The sequence below is a fragment of the Rhineura floridana genome, chromosome 1 (genome assembly GCF_030035675.1).
Source record: "Rhineura floridana isolate rRhiFlo1 chromosome 1, rRhiFlo1.hap2, whole genome shotgun sequence".
In the NCBI taxonomy this organism is placed as follows: domain Eukaryota; kingdom Metazoa; phylum Chordata; class Lepidosauria; order Squamata; family Rhineuridae; genus Rhineura; species Rhineura floridana.
The window spans coordinates 278,888,908-278,912,174 of NC_084480.1; the positions used below are offsets into that span (position 1 = coordinate 278,888,908).

General features: G+C 40.6%; 1 protein-coding gene across 10 annotated transcripts in view; it reads left to right on the top strand.

The window, feature by feature from the left end:
- The window catches only part of CPNE3 (copine 3), a 38,274-nt gene extending 15,085 nt beyond the window's left edge, over positions 1-23,189 (top strand). For 9 of the 10 annotated variants that reach the window (XM_061602613.1, XM_061602589.1, XM_061602581.1 and 6 more), the window contains exons 8-16: positions 3,775-3,873; positions 5,523-5,609; positions 10,562-10,621; positions 11,379-11,512; positions 12,281-12,335; positions 12,445-12,496; positions 13,503-13,636; positions 17,776-18,012; positions 20,464-23,189. In XM_061602613.1, coding sequence (XP_061458597.1) covers positions 3,775-3,873; positions 5,523-5,609; positions 10,562-10,621; positions 11,379-11,512; positions 12,281-12,335; positions 12,445-12,496; positions 13,503-13,636; positions 17,776-18,012; positions 20,464-20,586 — 981 coding nt within the window. In that variant the 3' untranslated portion in view covers positions 20,587-23,189. The remainder of the gene's footprint in view (positions 1-3,774; positions 3,874-5,522; positions 5,610-10,561; positions 10,622-11,378; positions 11,513-12,280; positions 12,336-12,444; positions 12,497-13,502; positions 13,637-17,775; positions 18,013-20,463) is intronic. The other variant, XM_061602606.1, reaches the window with a different exon arrangement.
- Positions 23,190-23,267: the final 78 nt, after the last annotated feature.

Genomic DNA, 23,267 nt, shown 5'->3' on the forward strand with positions numbered 1-23,267 from the left:
CATTCTGAGGCTTCCCATAAACTCATTTCAAAACAAAACCTTACAAAACTTATAGTTCTGAACTCAGAAACGCTTGCTTAACAACCCTGTCAATTTTCATGGCGATACACAAAACAGTCAGAGAGAATCGAGAGTTCAAAGTTGAAAAAGAGAGAAAAAAACTCAGCCCTTTTGGACTTTTTTCTGCGAGTTCTCATAATCTGTTGAAATTAATTAAAAATCACCCATGTTCACAGAGTACCTGTAATCCTAATACTGACCTTGCCCCATACTCTGACCTTCATCTACTGCAGTTTAAAAGTTAAAAAAAATGCCTGGTTGATTTTTAATTAATTTAAGAAATTTTGGCTGGAAGCCTATGATAACGCGGGGCATGCTCAGTAAGGACCAACTGTCAGTGTTCTAAAAGCCTCACAGCTGCTGGGCTTGGCTAATAAGAGGGCCACACCCACACCAGACTTTGATTTCAGTGAGACAGTCATGGCTTCCCTCAAAGAATCTTGGGAAGTGTAGTTTGTGAAGGGTGCTGAGAGAAGACTCCTATTCCCCTGAGAGAATGGTTTAACAGTCAGTCACTCTGATTGAAGGTCTGTGAGAGGAACAGGGCGTCTCCTAGCAACTCTCAGCACCCTTCACTAACTACACTTCCCAGGATTCTTTGAGAGAAGCCATGATTGGCTTTGAGCCATGGCTTTGAGAGAAGCCATGATAAATTCTTTTGAATTGTTTTTAAAAGATGTGTTTTTAAATTTGTATATTTGTTTTTAATGTTTTTAGTTATTGTAAACCGCCCAGAGAGCTTCGGCTATGGGGTGGTATATAAATACACTAAATAAATAGATAAATAAATAATGATTGTCCAAAGTGTAATAGAGGCCTGGTGTGGATGTGGCCAGGGACAGCTTTGTTTTAAATTTGGGTGGGAGGTAGGGTTGCCAGGTTCAGGGCCTGAGACTGATCCTGTATCTTTAGGAGAAGAGAAAGTCAGCCAAGTGCCGGTGTTTCTATAGGAAATCATTTTCTTTTGCTTTTGTTTCTATGAATATGTGAAGTACAGCAACACTTTGCAAAATTTGTACTAAAAAAACTCCAAACATAATTGTGGAATAATGGCACTGACTTCTGCAAAATAGTCTCCAGTGGACCTCAGAAGTGTCTCAATTTGCACAAGATAAAACAGTGGGAGGTGAAATATATTCTAGCAAAATTCTAGGTGTGCTCTATGTTTTTAATTGATTGTGAACACCTTGCCTTAAATGAAGTGGTTTAAACATAGCAGGCTGAAAACATGCATCCTCTTTTTTCCAACAACTAGAGTCATTGCTAAAGTAGCAGCATATTGTAATCAGTCTGATTTTACATTAAACTGCAGTTTCGGGTCCAACTGTTAATGCACCCAAAATAGAAATAGACCATAACCTCCACCTTGAAACAAAAAAGGCTATCTTCACCATCATATGACACTGACCAATAAAAAGGCTTTGAAATTAATAAAAATAAATTTGACACAGATTTCTAAGATGAATAATGAGGGAAATAAAAGTTTCTAGTTTAGATTCTCTGTAGAAACATTAGTAACACAGGAAAGAAGCAAAGTAAGAACACCAACAAACATACAAAAATATAATTCTCCATCTTTGGAGATGGCAGGTGTTGCCACCACTCACCATACGCTCAGAGGCACATGTTACCAAATTCTTCCAAGCTACACAGCAAGTGGATTGGACTGTGAAAGACCAACCCAAATGGTGTTTGCATTTTGACAACTTTGTAGGGCAGTCCAATATCTCAGAGAGGAGGTCAGGTCTCCTGCTCCCCTGGTGCATTCACTATAGCTGCCCAATTTCCCTGCTTTTTAAAGTTTGGTAGAAATATCTGTGGGCTATAGGTACATTCTTAAAGCACAAGGTTTTTTGCCTATTAGTGAATATATATATATCCTGCAAGTGAAGCAGTAAATAGAAAACAATGAGTCATTTGCCTAGTCAATAAACTTTCATAGCCTTGCAGAAAAGGGAAGCAGTTTAACACCCTACCTGCTCACACACTTCTTCATGTCCTTGAATTTAATAAGGATGTATTTCTTAAGCTCATCAGTGTTCATTTCACATTCCTTACGGGCATAGCAATCTAGTGACAGTGAAAGAACCACCAAATCCCAACCCTTGCTGGTCTTGTAGAAGGTGTGTGCATCTGAAGTATGTACTTCCCTGCCCTGCTGTCCTGGGAATGTGTAAAGGAAATAGGAGCGCTTTGAATCCAGATTTGCCCCCAGAACTCCCCTCTTTTGCCCTGTCTGCAGTCAGCCGTCCTTTCCACAGCAGCTGGGAGAGAGTTTCCAAGGGCAGACTTTCCTCTGCCTATGGAGAGGGAGATTAGGAAAAACTATTGCCCTCTGGGACATATTAGGAGGATTTCACCTTTCTTCATTCATGTTCATCGATTACTCTCTTCTAACCTAATTTCCCTCACTTTTTTTCATAAAAAGAGAAAACAATTCTAGGTACAATTCTGCTTCTGTATGTAATGATTACATTCTGATTCTGTAGCAAAGTAAATCTTAATCCCTGTGTAAGCCAAAATGAAGTTTCCAATAATCTGTTTTCACTTTTCTGGAGCAAGATGAACATTCATGTCTCTGCCATGGTGCTCAAAATCCAGCCTGCCATATTAGATCTTCTTGAAAAAATAGAAATAGGGTGGAAGAGAGCCTTGTAACCTTCTGAAAAGCAGTTTGAAATACAAACTAATATGCTGTAATGAATAATGCAAAACAAAAGTTTTATGCTGTAATGACTGATTAAACAATGCTTTAATACTTTATGCACACAGTGTCTTATGTAACTGGCTATTTCATTGTAGTAAGTAAAATGATTTTTCTAACTCTACTTGGCACAAATGCCTTTCTATGTGTTAAAATGGCTGTTTGTATATTCAGCTATAAAGCACAAACAACTTGCTTTGATGGCTCATTACATTATCTTTGAAGTTTGTGTGTGTGTTGAAGTGAGTCATTAAAAGCTTCTCTTATTGGGAGCAAGCATGCATTCATTTTTTCTGTTGTGGGTGGGAAATCAGAATAATGTATATCTCACAAAAACAGGAGCAAGCTTGAGAAAATTATATCGACTGTTAGCAATTTTGGTTAAAGATTTTTTGTCCATAATCTGAATTATTACAACAATAATGCAAAAGTTGTTGTTAAAAATTGTTCTTAAAAGCTCATGCTGAAACGTTTGTCTTCCCCCCCACCCTTGAGTTCATCTTTACTCCAATACTGTGTGCTTTCATTACATGAAAATCTGTTTCCACAAATTATCTTTAATGATAGTAGTGCTTGCATGCTGTCCTTGCATTGACAGAGAGTGCATGTGCATGTGTATTAATGTAACAACGTGGGACTCTAACTGTAGCAGAGTAGGGGTGACAACGAACCCAAGGAACGTTAGATGGTAACAAAGGCTTAATTAAAAGCAACTTGAATTGTTTAAAAATGGATCTCTTAAAACAAATGTGGAGGATACATTGGACATATAAGTGGCATATGAAGTTGGAGCCATAAAACAAAACTTACACGTGGTCTGTATTTTCAGTGGGCAACTTTATTGAAACCAGTGTTGGCTCTGTAGACTGCTGTTGGTGCATTTTGGGACTGATATTCAGAAGTGGCGAAAGCGCGAAATGAGGTTTTTTGTGTTTTGCTCTCTTAAATTACATGATGCCAATGCTGCATCCACGATACCCTTGATCCAACAATGACTGCTTCATTCTTAGGTTGAGTGTTATGACTATGACAGTGATGGGTCGCATGATCTCATAGGGACCTTTCAGACCACACTATCAAAACTGAAGGAAGCATCACGACATTCACCAGTAAGTTCACATTTTTTTACACTCTCTCTTTCTCTTGGTTGAAATGATGCATTTGTTCAGGGCTGTATAGAACTTGAAGCCATGGAACTTGTGTAGTGTCAATGGAGAATAGCATGACCTATGAGCAGCTGGTTCAAATCTCCTTAGCCATGAACTCCCTGGTAGCTTTAGGCAAAGCCACTTTGTCTTCATTCTCAGCCCTCATCTGAAATGCAGAAAAATACTGGTCCTTCCTTATTTATTTCAGAATGTTTATACCCTACTGTTCCTCCAGATCAGAGCGCAACGTTCTGTATATAAGATACAGTACAAAATCATACAACCATTATAAAAACAGCAACATTAAGGCTCAACTCAAGTCAGCATCATCAGACCTTGTATCATCACAATACACAAGAAAGGTATAGGTCGCAGTCTTGGAAAAATGAGCCTCCATAGATAACCAGTACAATTTTGACATCTAACTGTGTACTTAAAATATGCCTTTGGATTGCTCTTTTAGTCAGTACAAGGGTGTTAAATTTCTAGATACTAAATGAAATGAAGTAATGCTTTCCAATGTGTATTATGAAGCTACATTCAGTCAAAGTAGAATTACCTTAAATTACCTTAAAATTACAGTGCCTTCACTGTGTTCTTTTTGGCATCTGCTTAAAACTTTTTTGTGTAGGCAAGCCTATCCAGAGGCATAAATGCTGATGTGTTCTATTTTTTTGCTATTGCTGTCTTTAATGTGTCTTATAATGTTTTAATTGCTTGTTTTAACTGTTTTATCTATCATTTTTATTTATTCTGCAAACCTCTTAGAGGTTTTTTACAATCAAACGACATATAAATTTTAATTTTAAAAAATCATCGATGTTCTGTGCTTATGGCTTTTTAATAGATTTAATCGAAAACAAGCAAAAGCTTCCAATCCTCCTCCTCATAGTTGTGTTGAAGGAGGAGAAAAGAAGGGGGCTTCATCAGTCCAAAACTTGCTGTAGCTCATTCCTATCCTGGTAAACCATGGTCTAGCATGATGATCCCACTCTTCCAGGATATGTGATGTTCTGTCAATATATTTCTTAGGAAACACTAGAAAAAGCTGAACTAATAGATTTCTCTAAGCTAACTTGCTTTGCTGATATATGGGCTAGGTTTGGCATTTAGCATTACTTGCATGATTCCCTTCCACTCTGCTCCAGCACAGCTACAGGGAAGATATCAAAAGCTTTGGTTTGTTTACAATTAACCACTGTCATTAATGTCTGAACCCAAACAAACTATGGATAATTTTTCAGTTTAGGGAAATAAGCCTGGATCAACTATGATATGAAGTAGGTTTGTTTTCTTAAACTGTAGCTAGATTCAGACATAACAGGAAATGGTGGCTAGTAGGTAACAGAAGCAAAAGCTTCTGATTATTTCCTTCCAGCTGTGCCGGAAGAAAAGAGAGAAGCTCACAAGCTCAGAGCTGGTTTTACATAACATTAAACCATAGTTTAGCATTGCATCCATTTCCTGCTGCAAGTAGACTAAAAATAGAAGTGGTAGAAAGTAAAATGCGAGAGGGCCCCAGACTACAAGTTAAGCAGACGTTGACCTAAATATGTTTAGGATTGCAATCTAAATAAGTACAATTGTTCCCTGCTGCTGTTTTTTTGTAGGCTGAATTCGAATGCATCAATGAGAAGAAGAGGCAAAAAAAGAAAAGCTACAAGAATTCAGGCGTTGTGAGCGTTAAACGCTGTGAGGTCAGCATCCTTGAATGCTTCCTTATTCACTTGTTCAGTTTACAGCAGTATTAATCACACTTGACCTTGTATCATTGCAATAGATAAGAAAGGTATAGGTTGCAGTCCTTGAAAAATGAGCATCCATAGATAACCACTGGGATTTAGACTTCTAACTGTGTACTTAAACTATGTCTTTGGATTGTTCCTTTAGTCAGTACAAGTGTGTTAAATTTCTAGGCACTAAATGAAATGAAGAAATGCTTTTTTATGAAGCTACATTCAGTCAATGCAGAATTACCTTCAATAGCGTTTAAATTATAGGCCATATATGATGCACTATAGTACAAATAATAGATTGCCTTATTTATCCTTAGACATTGTAGTTTTTTAGCAGAACATCTGCCTAACACTAATCTGAATTTCTTCACTGTACCTAGGCAAGTAATTCTGTTACATTCATTATGGTTACATTGTAAACTGCTTTGGTATAATCCAGCTGAAGAGCAGTGTAGAAATATTTTAAATAAAATAACTTCAGAAGAGAATGGAACAGCACGGATGGGGAGAGAGGTCTGGGCATTGTTCCTGTTGTGATTTGTTACAGGCTATGCATTTAACAGAAGAATGTGAGTGTTTTGATCCTCTCCACTGTGAGTACATCCCTACAGGGTGTAACAGCTGGTTCTTTGAATCCTGTGCACATGTGCATGCACGCACACCCTCACTTTGGTACATTAAGCACTAGGCCATTATAGGGCCTGTAATGTGTTTCATATCCCATCTAGTCCTTCCCTCTTCATTCAGTCAAGGAATACAAGCTCTGAGTGTACTTTGTGTACATTATCTCTGAATGCAGTGCTAAATCATGGTTTAGTGCTATGTGGACAAACCTTGATGTACCCAAGCAAGTGTTGGGCTTACACTCTCTGCTCTCAGGGGGAGGGCTTCTGCTGAATTTAGTTTTGCTTTTAAAGAATCTCTGCTTATTGTTGCATATGAGCCAGAAATCCTTGTTTAAAACAAAACATAAGAACATAAGAAGAGCCTGCTGGATCAGGCCAGTGGCCCATCTAGTCCAGCATCCTGTTCTCACAGTGGCCAACCAGGTGCCTGGGGAAAGCCCGCAAGCAGGACCCGAGTGCAAGAACACTCTCCCCTCCTGAGGCTTCCGGCAACTGGTTTTCAGAAGCATGCTGCCTCTGACTAGGGTGGCAGAGCACAGCCATCACGGCTAGTAGCCATTGATAGCCCTGTCCTCCATGAATTTGTCTAATCTTCTTTTAAAGCCATCCAAGCTGGTGGCCATTACTGCATCTTGTGGGAGCAAATTCCATAGTTTAACTATGCGCTGAGTAAAGAAGTACTTCCTTTTGTCTGTCCTGAATCTTCCAACCTTCAGCTTCTTTGAATGTCCACGAGTTCTAGTATTATGAGAGAGGGAGAAGAACTTTTCTCTATCCACTTTCTCAATGCCATGCATAATTTGATACACTTCATGTCTCCTCTGACCCGCCTTTTCTCTAAACTAAAAAGCCGCAAATGCTGCAACCTTTCCTCGTAAGGGAGTCGCTCCATCCCCTTGATCATTCTGCCCTCTTCTGAACCTTTTCCAACTCTATAATATCCTTTTTGAGATGAGGCGACCAGAACTGTACACAGTATTCCAAATGCGGCCGCACCATAGATTTATACAACGGCATTATGATATCGGCTGTTTTATTTTCAATACCTTTCCTAATTATCGCTAGCATGGAATTTGCCTTTTTCACAGCTGCCGCACACTGGGTCGACATTTTCATCGTGCTGTCCACTACAACCCCGAGGTCTCTCTCCTGGTCGGTCACCGCCAGTTCAGACCCCATGAGCGTATATGTGAAATTAAGATTTTTTGCTCCAATATGCATAATTTTACACTTGTTTATATTGAATTGCATTTGCCATTTTTCCGCCCATTCACTCAGTTTGGAGAGGTCTTTTTGGAGCTCTTCGCAATCCCTTTTTGTTTTAACAACCCTGAACAATTTAGTGTCGTCAGCAAACTTGGCCACTTCACTGCTCACTCCTAATTCTAGGTCATTAATGAACAAGTTGAAAAGTACAGGTCCCAATACCGATCCTTGAGGGACTCCACTTTCTACAGCCCTCCATTGGGAGAACTGTCCGTTTATTCCTACTCTCTGCTTTCTGCTTCTTAACCAATTCCTTATCCACAAGAGGACCTCTCCTCTTATTCCATGACTGCTAAGCTTCCTCAGAAGCCTTTGGTGAGGTACCTTGTCAAACGCTTTTTGAAAGTCTAAGTACACTATGTCCACTGGATCACCTCTATCTATATGCTTGTTGACACTCTCAAAGAATTCTAATAGGTTACTGAGACAGGACTTTCCCTTGCAGAAGCCATGCTGGCTCTGCTTCAGCAAGGCTTGTTCTTCTATGTGCTTAGTTAATCTAGCTTTAATAATACTTTCTACCAGTTTTCCAGGGACAGAAGTTAAGCTAACTGGCCTGTAATTTCCGGGATCCCCTCTTGATCCCTTTTTGAAGATTGGCGTTACATTTGCCACTTTCCAGTCCTCAGGCCCGGAGGAGAAGGGACAAGTTACATATTTTAGTTAGCAGATCAGCAATTTCACATTTGAGTTCTTTGAGAACTCTCGGGTGGATGCCATCCGGGCCCGGTGATTTGTCAGTTTTTATATTGTCCATTAAGCTTAGAACTTCCTCTTTCATTACCACTATTTGTCTCAGTTCCTCAGAATCCCTTGCTGCAAATGTTAGTTCAGGTTCAGGGATCTGCCCTATATCTTCCACTGTGAAGACAGATGCAAAGAATTCATTTAGCTTCTCTGCAATCTCCTTATCGTTCTTTAGTACACCTTTGACTCCCTTATCATCCAAGGGTCCAATTGTCTCCCTAGATGGTCTCCTGCTTTGAATGTATTTATAGAATTTTTTGTTGTTGGTTTTTATGTTCTTAGCAATGTGCTCCTCAAATTCTTTTTTAGCATCCCTTATTGTCTTCTTGCATTTCTTTTGCCAGAGTTTATGTTCTTTTTTATTTTCTTCATTCGGACAAGATTTCCATTTTCTGAAGGAAGACTTTTTGCCTCTAAGAGCTTCCTTGACTTTGCTCGTTAACCATGCTGTCATCTTCTTGGCCCTGGCGGTACCTTTTCTGATCTGCGGTGTGCACTCCAGTTGAGCTTCTAATATAGTGTTTTTAAACAACTTCCAAGCATTTTCGAGTGATGTGACCCTCTGGAGTTTGTTTTTCAGCTTTCTTTTTACCAATCCCCTCATTTTTGTGAAGTTTCCTCTTTTGAAGTCAAATGTGACCGTGTTGGATTTTCTTGGCAATTGGCCAGTTACATGTATGTTTAATTTAATAGCACTGTGGTCACTGCTCCCAATCGGTTCAACAACACTTACATCTCGCACCAGGTCCCGGTCCCCACTGAGGATTAAGTCCAGGGTTGCCGTCCCTCTGGTCGGTTCCATGACCAACTGATCTAGGGAATAGTCATTTAGAATATCTAGAAACTTTGCTTCTTTGTCATGACTGGAACACATATGCGGCCAGTCTATGTCCAGGTAGTTGAAGTCACCCATTACTACCACATTTCCTAGTTTGGATGCTTCCTCAATTTCATATCTCATCTCAAGGTCTCCCTGAGCATTTTGATCAGGGGGACAATAGATCGTTCCCAGTATTAAGTCCCTCCTGGGGCACGGTATCACCACCCACAACGATTCTGTGGAGGAGTCTGCCTCTTTTGGGGTTTCGAGCTTGCTGGATTCAATGCCTTCTTTCACGTATAGAGCGACTCCGCCACCAATACGTCCTTCCCTGTCCTTCCGATATAGTTTATATCCAGGGATAGCCGTATCCCACTGGTTTTCTCCATTCCACCAGGTCTCCGTTATGCTCACTATATCAATGCTCTTTTCTAAGACCAAGCACTCCAGTTCTCCCATCTTGGTTCGGAGGCTCCTAGCATTAGCATACAGGCACTTGTAAGCAGTGTCTCTCTTCAAGTGTCTTTGGCACTTGTGGTTAGGCCTGTGGTAATTTTGCTCTTCTGAATTTATATGCTGTGACCCTGCTCTCACAATGCCTACTTCTAGGCCTATCCCTTTTAAAATTTCATCATTTCTTTGGTCTTTATACCAGGGGGGAGGTTTATTCTGAACCGGACCTTTCTCAGCTCCTGTCGGGTTTCCTCCCTCAGTCAGTTTAAAAGCTGCTCTGCCACCTTTTTAATTTTAAGTGCCAGCAGTCTGGTTCCATTCTGGTTCAAGTGGAGCGCGTCCCTTTTGTACAGGCCCGGCTTGTCCCAAAATGTTCCCCAGTGCCTAACAAATCCGAACCCTTCCACCCAACACCATCATCTCATCCACGCATTGAGACTGCGAAGCTGGGCCTGTCTGGCTGGTCCTGCGCGTGGAACTGGTAGCATTTCAGAGAAAGCCTTATTGAACTAGAATTTATTTTAAACATGGATCCCATGTTTATCTGTCACTCTAAACCAAGATTCTTTAAAAGCAAAACTAAGCTGTGTAGAAGTCATCCTAGCCGTGCAGTAGGAGAAGATGAGAGGGAGGAGCATGTGTGCCCAATGCTTCGCTTGGACTGATTGAAGCTCATCTGCATAGCGCTAAACCATGGTTTAGCATTGCTTGCAAATGCAGTTGGAGTGTGTGGAGAGGGAGGCAGGACTATCTTATGCCCTGTGTTGTGAAAAGTTTTCCATGCATGGATCTTGCACCTGCAGGGGTTGTACTAAGTCCTGATGGTTTATATCAAACAAGCATTTTGCTTGTGTATTAACTCCATATGCTAACTTTTAAAAGTCTGCAATGGACAGCAGAGATGACAGTGGGTTCTGAGCAAAACCTGATCAATTGACTTACGATCCTCATTGGCTTATGATCCTGAGTGTATCACTGAGCACTTGGTGGCTTTTCTGCAGGTTATCATGGAATGTACTTTCCTGGACTACATCATGGGAGGGTGCCAGCTGAATTTCACTGTAAGTAAGCTATAGCTTAGCTATTGTAAGTGAAGAAAAGGGGCCCCAGTCCACTTGAGAATCATAGTGTGGGGGTTATCACACTAGAGCTAAGGACCGAACTATAGATATTGGACTATAGCAAAGATTCTGGTCAGAAATAGCTGTGACTTGAACCACTGGCCTGGAAGCTACTTCAGCAGTGTAGATAGAGAAGAATATAGAGCATGCATGGTGTGGATGTTGGTTCTTATTTCCTAGTGTGGCAGAAAAGTTGGGGGACAAGAGACTTGCAGTCAAGGAGGATCTGTACTTTTTCTAAAAAAAACTAAACCTGATTTGTGCAACAAATGCTGTTCAGGACAAATGTTGCTGCAAATCCCCATAGAAGCAGTAGCTAGGATAGAAGTGGGCAAACCTAGATCTTTGTTTGGCATGGTTTTCTAATCTCACCTGTCCTTCGAAGAACTCAGGATGCAGCTTAACAACCCTGTGAGGGTAGGGTAGCCTGAGATCTTCTAGGAAGCTGTTCCTAATACAGGTTCAGAAGAGCGGCCTGAGGGAAAACTTTTTAACAGTCAAATGTAATTGAGATATGTGCCCCAATCAGTAGACTTCACCCATCTTAGTGTTCTGAGCATGTTTTGTTTCTTTAAACAGTAATACTAACGCTAGGTAAACGGCATAGTTCTCAAGGCTTGACTCCATTTAGGTTCTTCCCTCCAAGTGTGAGGGGCAAAGTAATCTTCACACCAGTGATGTATGTACCTTTTAACAGGTTGGCATTGACTTTACTGGCTCCAATGGAGATCCTCGCTCTCCAGACTCCCTACATTATATCAGCCCTAATGGAGTGAATGAATACCTGACTGCCATTTGGTCTGTTGGGATGGTCATTCAGGACTATGACACGTATGTTTCTTTACTAGTCTTGTTCTCAAACTGCTTTTGTAGATTAAAATGAAACCACACATTCAGAATTATGACACAACTCAACACATGGAAATTTCAATTTTAAAAAACATTTTTCCATCTTTGCCATCTTTGCCCATTCCTCAATTTATTTAGGCCGGAAAGGTGGAGTTCTGGCTTATGTCTGTCTTAGCTTCGTTAAGTGGTATGATTGTGTTAGAACAAAATATGTCTCATGGTGAAGGGAGTGTAAATCTAGCCTAGCAGTTCATTTCTAATGAATGAATATGACACTGGAGTAATTACTGAAAATACATGCAGATTGTACTACAGATCCTGCTCTGAATGCATTGTGTTGTGGGTTTTTTGCAGATTAGGCCTGACAATTGTTTTCCCCCTCAGCTAGTTGATGGCACTGTTTTATCAGGGCTCATAAATCATCAGTGTAGCTGGCTGTTTTGATTGATTTCATCTTGCAGTTGACATCAAAAGCCTTTCCACAGGGTTGGGGTCTCTCCTGGAAAATGGGGGCTGCTGAAGAGAGGATGGGATGGGAAATTTCCCTGTGAACTTCCTTGAGTTAATTTACCGTAGGTTCTGAGTGATTATATGGACATTCTTGCTAAGAAAGGGAAAATTTTAAAGTGTTTCTCACAAAAATAGCTTTAGTATTTAATAGCAGTGCTAGCAATGGATTTACACCTTTGGTTTGTGAAAGAGTGTGGAGCAGTGACTTGTTTATTTGGTTTTTCTAAATTGCTTTTATAGAGATAAGCTGTTCCCAGCTTTTGGATTTGGTGCTCAGATTCCTCCTTCATGGCAGGTAAGTTATATGTAGTGACATCATTTGGGGTTTAAAAAGAAACAAAGTAAGCTGCTTGATTAGAGATGAACCTACTAAAAACATCTGAACATCTTCCATGTGTTCACAGGTATCACATGAATTTCCATTAAACTTTAACCCATCAAACCCATTTTGCAATGGTAAGTTTTGAAGTTTTAGGATATGAATAATAAATAATATCCTGACATTTCTAGGTTTATCATAGCTAATAGCAAGGTGACACTTAATAGCTCACTTGGAAGTTTTTGAACTAGCACTGTTATTTATTTATTTACAATATTTATATAAGTCTATGCAATAACACTGTTCTATGGGTGGTTCACAAACATAAATTGATAAAATACAATGTCATAAAATAATATAAAGTAACTTGCAATCTTAAAATTTCCAGCAGAGAGAGTAAAACCAGGTAACTTAGAAATCACACATAATTTTAGCATATAGACAGTGGTTCATTAACATTGCATAGTTCAAAGAAATGCTAGTTGATGTCATCTGGAAGAAATGAGTATTTCTTATCAAAGCTTCCTGGTCATTTACCAAAAATGTGAAGATATGGGAATACATTATTTGTAAAAAGCCTCGTAAGTACCATAAATGAAAGAGTTGTAGGGTACTTGGGTAGGTTATGATTTCTTCCAAAGATTTATTTTGTCAGGGCAGCACTCGTGGCTACTTTAAAATTTCATAGTAGAAGATGTATTTGAAATGAGAGCTCATTACTACTCATTGCAAGAACTTTATGTCAGTAGTAATGCCATTCTTTGTCCCTCGCTTTCTCTCTCTGCTCCCATGTTTAAGGGCATACTTGCTAACCTGGAAGGACCCTCCTCTAAGGAAGATACTGACAGTTTGGTCTTAAAGACCACCATCTTAATTACTGTCTTGTAGAGCTCAGCAACAAGTCCTTATTTTCTCACACTATTGGAGACCTCTACTTTTATCTGTTCTTCTGCTTGCTGGGCCAGTTACCCATACACTAAGATAGCAACAATGTGGGGCTGTGGGTTTGACAAATCTTCCATAACGACAATACATTTTAAATATGAATGCTTATTGAAGCTTCCCTACATGAAAGCATTATTAAAGCTGTGGAAAAGAAGCTAATATTAAAATGTAGTGAAGAATGTCTGCATATTTTCCCAGGAATCCAAGGTATAGTGGATGCATACCGGGCCTGCCTACCTCAAGTAAAATTGTATGGGCCCACCAACTTTTCTCCGATAATAAATCATGTGGCTAGATTTGCTGCAGCAGCCACACAGCAAAAAACAGCTTCAGTAAGTATTTCATAATTTCTAAATGGATATGTTCTTACTCATCAGTTCTTGGAGTGCAATCCAAACCCTCTGATGTCGATGGTAGTGGGGTAAAATAGCATGTGTGTGCCTCTCTTCTGGCAGAGAGGATCACCACTAATGCGGGGTTGGTGGGTTGGGAGTAAGCTCTGAAAAGGAGTGTTGTGGGCATGAGGCACCAGCAGCTTTGGATCCACTGGGTCCAAACCCTGCAGATTTCCTGAGTGGCCTGACCCCAGGCTAGTCAGCTCTCAGCTGACTAGCCTGGAGCTGGCATCGCAGAATAAAAGGAAGAACTGCTCCCCTGTCCACTCTGGTCAGCATGAGCTGGCAGGGTTTTGGTGCAGTGGTGGATATACTGCTTCACTCCTCTCCTTGCTCCAAGTTAGCATAGCTCTGGCTGTCTCTGTAAATAGGAGCTGGAAAGCACAACAGAATTGCCAACGTTACCAGCAGCATTTGGTGCCACTAAACTGAATCAAGGACAGCTTCCTCCCTTGGAATCTATGTAACAAAAATTTTGTTCTCCATGAATCTTCCAATTCTCCTCCTTGCCTCTTCTCCTTTTTGTTTAAGACATCTTACACAACTTCTCTGTATGCTGTACATTGGGAGGTCAAACTGTCAGACAGACCTCTGGGATTTGGGTCTAGATGGATCTATTCTGGGGGTATTTGCTTATTGGTTTCCCCACACTGGTCAGGAAATGTTGGAGAGAGGAAGGCAAGCAGAGACCACCTCTCCCCAACACAGGACCATTCTACTGCCAAGTGCCCTGTGGGAAACTATCTTGATGGTTATTTCTATATTGATACTTACATTGGTTTTTTTAAAAATATAGTTTAGTTTTTTTGTAAGCCAACTTGGATGGATTAATATTCTGAAAGGCAGGATATTAATAACTATTTTCCCCAGGTTTTCATGTTACATGTGAAAAACAGTATATTGCGGTGCCTTTTTTAAAAGCTTAACAAATGTATTATGGCAAGCTTTCACCTGATTTTTCAGGGCTTTCCCCCTCTGCCATGCCAGAGTCCATCCCATATAGCAGGTTTCCCCAACTGTCCAGTGGAGCTTTTCTGTATTGTCAGGAGTCTGTTGACATCAACTCCAGGAAATGGAGTTTTAGACCCTTCGGAGGCCCACTGTGAATTGTTTGCAAAGCACTGAGGGTAAAGTTGCTTGCCTCCGTAGCAGTCTTGATGCCCTCTCCACATCTACTGTAGTCCCCAATGAGGTGTCCAGTGCAACGTCTGCTGCAACTTCTTGGGAGTGGTTTCAGTTGATGCGGCCTGATGACATAGACAAGGTGCTTGCGATGATGCAGCCAACATGTCCTCTCGACCCTTGCCCTTCTTGGCTTATTAAAGCTTGCTGAGGGGGTTTAACCGAGTGGATCCAGAGTGTGGTCAACGCATCATTGTGGGAGGGAGTGGTTCCAGCTGCCATGAAAGAGGCGGTGATCCGACCATTCCTGAAAAAGCCCACCCTGGCCCCATTGCTTTGTGACAACTACCGACCGGTTACAAATACCCCCTTTTTAGGGAAGGTGGTTGAGAGGGTTGTGGCGCAGCAATTACAAGTACTCTTGGATGAAACAGATTATCTTGACTCATCCCAGTCTGGGTTCAGGCCTGGTTATAGGACTGAATCAGCCTTGGTTGTCCTGATGGATGACCTTCATCGGTAGAAGGACAAGGGGAGTGCAACCCTGTTATTCTTACTTGATCTCTCAGCGGCTTTTGATACCATTGACCATGGTATCCTTCTGGGCCAACTTGATGAGCTGGGTATCAGAGGCACTGTTTTACAGTGGTTCCGATCCTATCTCTAAGGTCATTCTCAGAGAATAGCATTGGGTGACTGTCTTTTGGCCCCCTGGCAGTTGTGCTGTGGAGTGCCTCAGGGTATCATCTTGTCCCCCATGCTGTTTAACATGTATATGAAGCCCTTGGGAGTGGTCATCAGGAGATTTTGGGCAAGGTGTCAGCAGTATGCTCTATATCTCTGTAACATCTGACTTGGGAGAGGCCGTGCAAGCCCTAGATCGGTGCCTGGACTTGGTGGTGGGCTGGATGAGGGCCAATAAACTGAGTCTGAATCCTAGCAAGATGGAGGCACTGTGGGTTGATGGTTCCCAACTTCGGATGATTGGTCAGTTGCCTGCTTTGGATGGGGTCGTACTCCCTCTGAAAGAGCAGGTTCATAGTCTGGGAGTGCTCCTGGATCCATCTTTGTCGCTATAGGCCCAGGTGACTTCAGTGGCTAGGAGTGCCTTTTATCAGCTTCGGCTGATAAGACAGCTGTGGCTGTTTCTGGACTGGGATAGCCTGACCACTGTTGTCCACGTGCTGGTAACCTCCAGGCTGGGTTACTGTAATGCACTTTATGTGGGGCTGCCCTTGAGGTTGATCTGGAAGCTGCAGCTGGTGCAAAATGCAGCTGCAAGACTGCTCACTGGGGCAGGGTATCACCAACATGTCAGCCCGCTGCTGAAAGAATTGCACTGGCTGCCCATTTGCTACCAGGCCAAGTTCAAGGTTCCAGTTTTGGTGTACAAAGCCATATACAGCTTGGAACCAGGATACCTGAAAGACCTTCTTATCCCTTATATACCCAGTCAATCACTGCTCTCTGCAGGTGAGGGCCTCCTGCAGATATCATCTTATCAGGAGGTCCGTTCTGCAAAACATAGGAAACGGACCTTCAGTGTGGTGGCACCTACCCTGTGGAATTTCCTCCCCTTAAATATTAGGCAGGCGCCATCTCTGTTATCTTTTCGGCGCCTATTGAAGACCTTCCTCTTTCAACAAGCCTTTTAAGTTAAGACCTATCCCAGTCTGCATCTGTGTTGGAATTGCTTTTAATGTATTTGTTTAAAACCTTTTTTCCTAAACAATACATTTTTAACCCTTTTAATTTAAGATGTTTTTAAAGCTTTTTTAAAGAACGTTTTTAAAGTTGTTTTGTTTTAATGTATTTTAAAGTCTGTTTTTATTATGTTTTAAAGTGTTTTTACTGCTTTTGTTTGCCGCCCTGGGCTCCTGCTGGGAGGAAGGGTGGGATATAAATTAAATAAATAAACAAACTGGGGTTTGGGGGAAAAGAGGTGATGGGCAATTGGCTTCCACCAGTGCAATTAGACACATTGAACTATGGACCCAACTCTCTGTCCTTTTGGTAGATTACACATTGGAGGGACTTTTTAAAAAAATGAGGGATTGGATATTTCATCTAAATAAATTAATTCAGAAATATAAAATCAACTTTAATGTAGAAGAACTTTCCCACAATATTAATCTGCAAAGTTTAAATAAACATGCTAAAGCTTCCTGTGAAGTAATAGGTGTGTATATTTGTCTGTGTGTGCATGCACACATGAAGCTTTTTAAAATACATGTAAACATCTGTTAGCCTGAGTGGAGGAGCAAGTACTCACAAATTCACAGCTCTGGAGCTGCAAAGAAGGCAGGATGTTGATCCTTTTAGCTGTGCTGGGCTTTGGAGGCAAGCTGAAAGTGAAGGGATGAGCCCCTGTCGCCCTCACAAGTTCAAAGACGGGAGGAGTATAAGGGCTTGTCCCTATAGTTGTCCTGGAAGCTCCTCTGAAGCCCAGCACACCTGCCCTCCTTCTAAGCCCTAAGCTGGGTGTTTGTGGACCTTTGCTGCTTTGCTTGGGCTAAAGAGTTCAAAGGCCTCAAAAGCCCAGTTTGATGTCAGCAGCAAGACTCTACTCCTGTACTCCAGAGTGAGAAGGAGGGTTGGTGGCAAGCACAAATCTTGGTTGGTACCAAGGCAATTCAACATTTGGGGAATTGTGTGGAGGAAACCTAAAGAAATATTTCATTATGGAGCAAAAGCTTCAGTTCTCTGGGAGATTCAGTTCTAGGCACTGGTGGGGGTAAAGAATTATCTTCTGAAAGTTGATACATCCAGAGAGGAGTTCTGGTTTTGTGTAAGGTTCATTCCCTTGCTGAAGACTTTGAGACTTGAATGCACCACGTTTTGTACCATTTTAGACCTTTACTTTTTGAAAAGGGTGTTATAGGTGTCATGTCCTAATGTGTTCCAGGAATATAGTTCTCTTCTCAGTCTTAACAAGGCGTGTGTTTGTTCAACAGCAATATTTTGTGCTCCTGATCATCACTGATGGCGTGATAACAGACCTTGATGAGACCAGATCTGCCATTGTTAATGCAGCCAAGCTTCCCATGTCTATTATCATCATTGGTGTTGGAGGAGCTGATTTCAGTGCTATGGAGTTCCTTGACAGTGACAGTGGAGCTCTAAGGTCTCTTTCAGGAGAGGCTGCTATTAGAGACATTGTCCAATTTGTGCCATTTAGACAATTCCAGAATGTAAGTACTGTTTCTAATGACACCCTGAGTGCAGGTCAGAGTATAACAGAGTGATTCAGCCAAAATCTGGGCTAATCAAAAGAACAGCTCTGATGTGAGTCCCAAGAGCTTTGGCATTCTTGCCATCCAACGATATACAAATCTAACAACAGGCCTGTGTGACTGCAGTTCAAGAAGATCTGGAAGTCTCCCAGAAAACCAATTGCTGCAGGTCTAAATGTACATGCACTATCTTAGACACACACACAGAATGTAGAGGATGAAGCTGTCTGCATTGTGGGTCATAATAAGCAATGGGAAATGAGGGTTTTTTAAAATGACAATGCTCTGGTAAAAAAAATGTACCACTTATGAACCTGTACAATGAGTGCTATGCTTGAGCATCTTGGACAGTGTTAGTCGGTTGAAAGGAGGGAGGAGCAGCTTGATGGACCAGTGCAATGGCAGCTTCCTGTGTTCCTTCCTAGGTGGGAGTGTGTTAAGGAATTTATAACTGACAGGTTCTGACAGTGTCTCATGAAAGTGGAGGCTGGAGGGCCTTCTGAGATGCCCTGTCACTATCAGGTGATGGTCACATTCAGATGCTCAGGAGAGACCTGAGTGCTGTTGCCTGCATAGGTACTAGAATATTGTAGGGCTGACTGGCAGTTCAGCCGAGCAGTCTTTACAGAAAGCATCTTGAGCATTTATGTAAATGTATTTGTTGTCCCTCCTGTGAGCATGAGATGTTTAAAAACAAAAATAGGAGCCTGTGATTCTGGTCTTGGTGAAGAATTGTTTGGTCGAAACATAATAGTATTAATAACAGTATCCATAAGTATAGAAAGGCATTTACTCTAGCAAGATATAATGTACTCCCCTCAGCCTTATTGGAAGGGCGGTACAAGAGAGTGCCTTATTCAGAACGATTTTGTATTTGTAATTCTGGTGCAGTGGAAACGGTTGAACATGTATTATTACACTGTGCCCTTTACTCTGATTTACGTAATTTGTTCATTGCCCCGTTTCTTCTTAAAAGAGCTAGAATATTAGAAGAAAATTCCTTCCACGCTCTACTTGAGGATTGTGACCCATTCATTACTGATATGGTATCTAGATTCTGTGTTGCGGCCATGGCCCGCAGAAAGAGCTTGGTCTAATCATTTTAATCCCTGTTCTTACCATTTTAATATGTATTTTATGGATTTGGAAACGTGTGTTTTATGTTTTTTTGTATGTATTTATTTTGCTTGCTGGTCATGGACCAAAATAAACATTCAGAATTCAATAACAGTGGTTGTAAATCTGCCCTATTATATAAGAATAGAGTCATTTATGGATGAAAATAATATTGTTTCCTGGAAGAGTATTTTCCTTTTTTTAAAAAAATCTAACAATAGTCTCCTATTACAGTGAAATCATATGGAAGGAAAAACTTATCAATCACCTCAGAGTGAAATAACAAGCATATACTTCCTCTTCCTATTCACTCATACAGTCTATTGTGTAAATATCATCTCACTTATAGCAATTTTATTTGTAGAAGGAAATTGGAAAGCAAAAATATCTTTGCTTTCCAGAGAGCCCTTTTCTTGAGGCTTGTTTATGTGTGAAATTTCATAATAGGTTTCTGCTCATTTTATGCTCCATTTCCACTCCCTGCTGAAAAGCTGAAATTAGGGCATTAGTGTTCCTTACTTTTCATTATTTGCTTAGGCAAACTGCTACAGGACAAGGAAAAGGGGGGGAATGTCCCTTATTTCCTAATGCCTTGTCACTGTGGGTTGTACTTTAACTTGGTAGTTAATAGTTTGCCTTTATCACTCTGTATATAACTGGATTCGCTTACTATAAATGGGTTTCATTTTTCCTAGTATCTCATACTTGCATCTTGAAATGTAAGCATTGTCCTTGGAGGAGTTAAGGTTAAGTAATGCTTCAGGGTCGGGGCTATATAGGCTGAAATAAATTACAGTAATTAACCAACCTCAATGGCTTAATTTTTATGTCATGTTAACCATACTGGCTAGTAGCAATTTTTTCATGGGCATTACATAAAGGTTATTTCTCTCTGGTAGTCTTATCTGATATGATCTGTTGGCCACCTTGTGAACTACTAAACTACATAAAGTCAGGGACCTTTTAAGTAGGTGGGTAAGAGCCAGCCAAACCGCTTGAGGATTTCATATGAAGTGGTATATAAATATTAATAAAATAATAAAATCTACAGTATGCTGCCTCATACAAGTAATGGTGAGACCAAATGGGCAAGTAAACGTTCAGCTGACACTGCCAGCTGAAATTCAGATACTCGGGAGAGATCCGAGTGCTGTAGCCTGTATAGGAACTTGAATAGTGCAGGGCTGGCTGGCTCAAGGAAATGGCTTTTGAGATCTTCCCAAATGAGCAGGAATTTGATTGTACGCTTTCTATGTTTGACTTCTGGTTCTTTTTCTCTCTCCTTTAAATAAGGCTCCCAAAGAAGCTCTTGCTCAGAGTGTCCTGGCAGAAGTGCCTCAGCAAGTGGTGAACTACTTCAGCACATTCAAGCTCCAGCCTCCAAACAACCCTGCAGCAAAGCAAGGTGGCAGCTGAGCAGGTGACCCTAAGAATCCAGTCCGCTCGGTGGGGAATGCCTGCACCACCTGCCTCTCTAGCCTCAGCAGGCCATGGTGGATGACAGGGCCTTTGGCTACATTGTGTAAAATGTATAAACTGTTTTTAAGGTAGTTTTGTTTGTTTTTGTCCTGCATTGCCAAAGATGCCATTTTGCTTTAACAATCCATTACAAGCAAGATTGAAAAATTTGTTTCAGTTTACAAAAGTTACAAACCATGTACATCTCCAGAAAGGACAGACTAGTTCCTTTTTTTGTCATGCCATCAGCTCTTGGGCTCTTTCATTCTAGTGCACAGGACAAAGCACAGTGTCTTTCCATTTAGGATTATTCAGCACAGCTCAGGGTTTTGGTGTGCCTGAAACTAGTATGTTTCACCCACCTTGACTACTTCCTTTAAGAGAGCGTTGGCTGCTCAAAGGCTCCATAAGCTTAGTATAAAATGTTGAACCATTAATACAGAGATATCATGACCAGAACAGAGAAGGTAAAGGTCAGTCTTGCATTTTGCTCCAGTTACTTGTTTTTCTGGGCCACTTCTGAACATTTGCAGTTTAATGATACGGTAAAAAAAAAAGAGCATAGATTGGAGCCTTGAAATGAATTGTGTTGAGACTTACAGATGTAAATCATGTTGGTTGTTTTTAAAACCAAGTCAAGCATCTTATGTTTATGCATTGTTGTCAACAGTTGGTATCTCTCAACTCAGCATAGAGGATAAAAATTTAATAAGGATTTTGACTATATCATATTACAAAACTAGTTGACTTTTGGAGAATCAAATTATAAAGTAATAGCATGTGACTTGTTATGGACTAGGAACCCCAATATGTGCCAGTGAGGAAGAACTCTTCCTTGATAGAGTATTTTTATCTGTTTTATAGCTGTCTAGAAAGAGAGGTCTATATGCTACTGAATCTGTACACTCTTACACTTTAAATCTTTATATTGCCTTGGTTTCGCTAATTATGGGGCACCTCTCATTTTTGTTCAGTAGTGCTAGGTTGCAGCTGGCCCACAGTGGCTGGAGTTGCTCTTTTTCCCTTTTTGCACAAGAACTTAATTAGATTGTTTTGTTCTTCAGGGTCCACTATGCCTTTTGGGCAAGCACTACTTCTTTGTCTCCCATTTCTTTACTAGCTGCTAGGGAATTAGTGCTCGACTTCCCATATGCCCTCAGTAGTTCTTTGTCCCATATGCCCATTGATCAGTACCTGAGAAGATGATATCAAGAACATTTTCTTGTATTTTGTTTGTTAAAGGCCTGGTCATTAAACCAGATGTGTACATGGTATTTCTGTCTTTGTGTATGCCATAAGTGAAATGGATTGGTCTGAGTTGTCTGAAAATTATTGTGAATTGTGTAGTATGAGAAATCATGTAGATCACATCCAAATAGCATAAATCAGTGTTCAAAGTCTAGAACCTTACAAGTGTACTCTTTCCTTTGAGACTGGAACAGTCTGCCTCCAGTCTCCCTGCTTTGCCTCGTGATCATGCTAAAACTCAAAGGTGTCAAGTTAGGTTGATTTTTATTATGTTCAACAAATCTACTTTGTGGATAACCAAAGTCAGTGGTGTATTTAGAATTATCTGCTGCTCCTCTGATTGAATATGTTATTCCCATAGTAGATATTTTACATTGAAATGTTTCTTCAGTAGGATTCTTGTTCTCATGTAACTGAGACCTTCTGCAAGGTTTTTTGACTATTTTTATCTACTTAACAGATAGCAAAGCAAACCTGAGTTTCTGGAATGTAGAAATGTGTTATGAAGTCAGGGTATGGGTTTTTTTTGTAATTATTATTTACTAGACTATGGCCAGGCTTACATTTGCCATGTTTGGAGTCCAGATGTTTTGAGGATCACAGAATTGAAATAAGCTATTATTCATTCTCTGTGTGAATCAAGTTACACTCATGCAAATGACCCTATATCTGCAGTGAGATTCTGCAGCAAAGTCTGAAAAACCCTCCATCTCTCGTTTAGGTAAGACATTATACATCTCCTTTTGAACTTGTAGCAAGAGAGAGTAAACACAGCTTCTTATATGGGTGCCATTTCCCATATGCGTTCTGTTCTGTTCTGTGCTGTGCCTTTCTAAACTCAAACAGGGCCATTCTAAAGCTGTAGTGTGGCTTGAATCGTGCAGAGCTTATAATGGACTCTTGAACTTACTGCAGTGTTCATCTTTTGAACAATAAATAGGTGTAATCCAGAACTCGGTAACAGAATAATTTTCCAAAGCAACCCCCGTGAAATAGTAACAATATTTACTTAAATAATGGCAAAGCTTATTTTCCCCCTTCTCCATTTGTCTCTTCAGCGTGAGCAAAAATAATGTATTGGCACCACCTTGTGGCAGAAGTTGATTGTTAGCTTTTTTATATAACAAAAGGAATCTGATTTTCCCTGTTTATTTTCAAAGCAAAATAGAACTTTTTGGTATCTAAGGGTATATGGTTTTGTATGCACAGTACTATTCCTTGTGTAATGCAGTTTCTTGTATTTGAAGTTAATTTCAGACAACATTATCTTGGTGCCATATAACAGGATATTAAACTCTGCTTAAGTCTCAACAGTTCTGATGTCTGTGTTGTCATATTTTTCAGTTCTGAATGCATATTTGCTGATTGATGTGGCTTTTGTAGCAAATAGA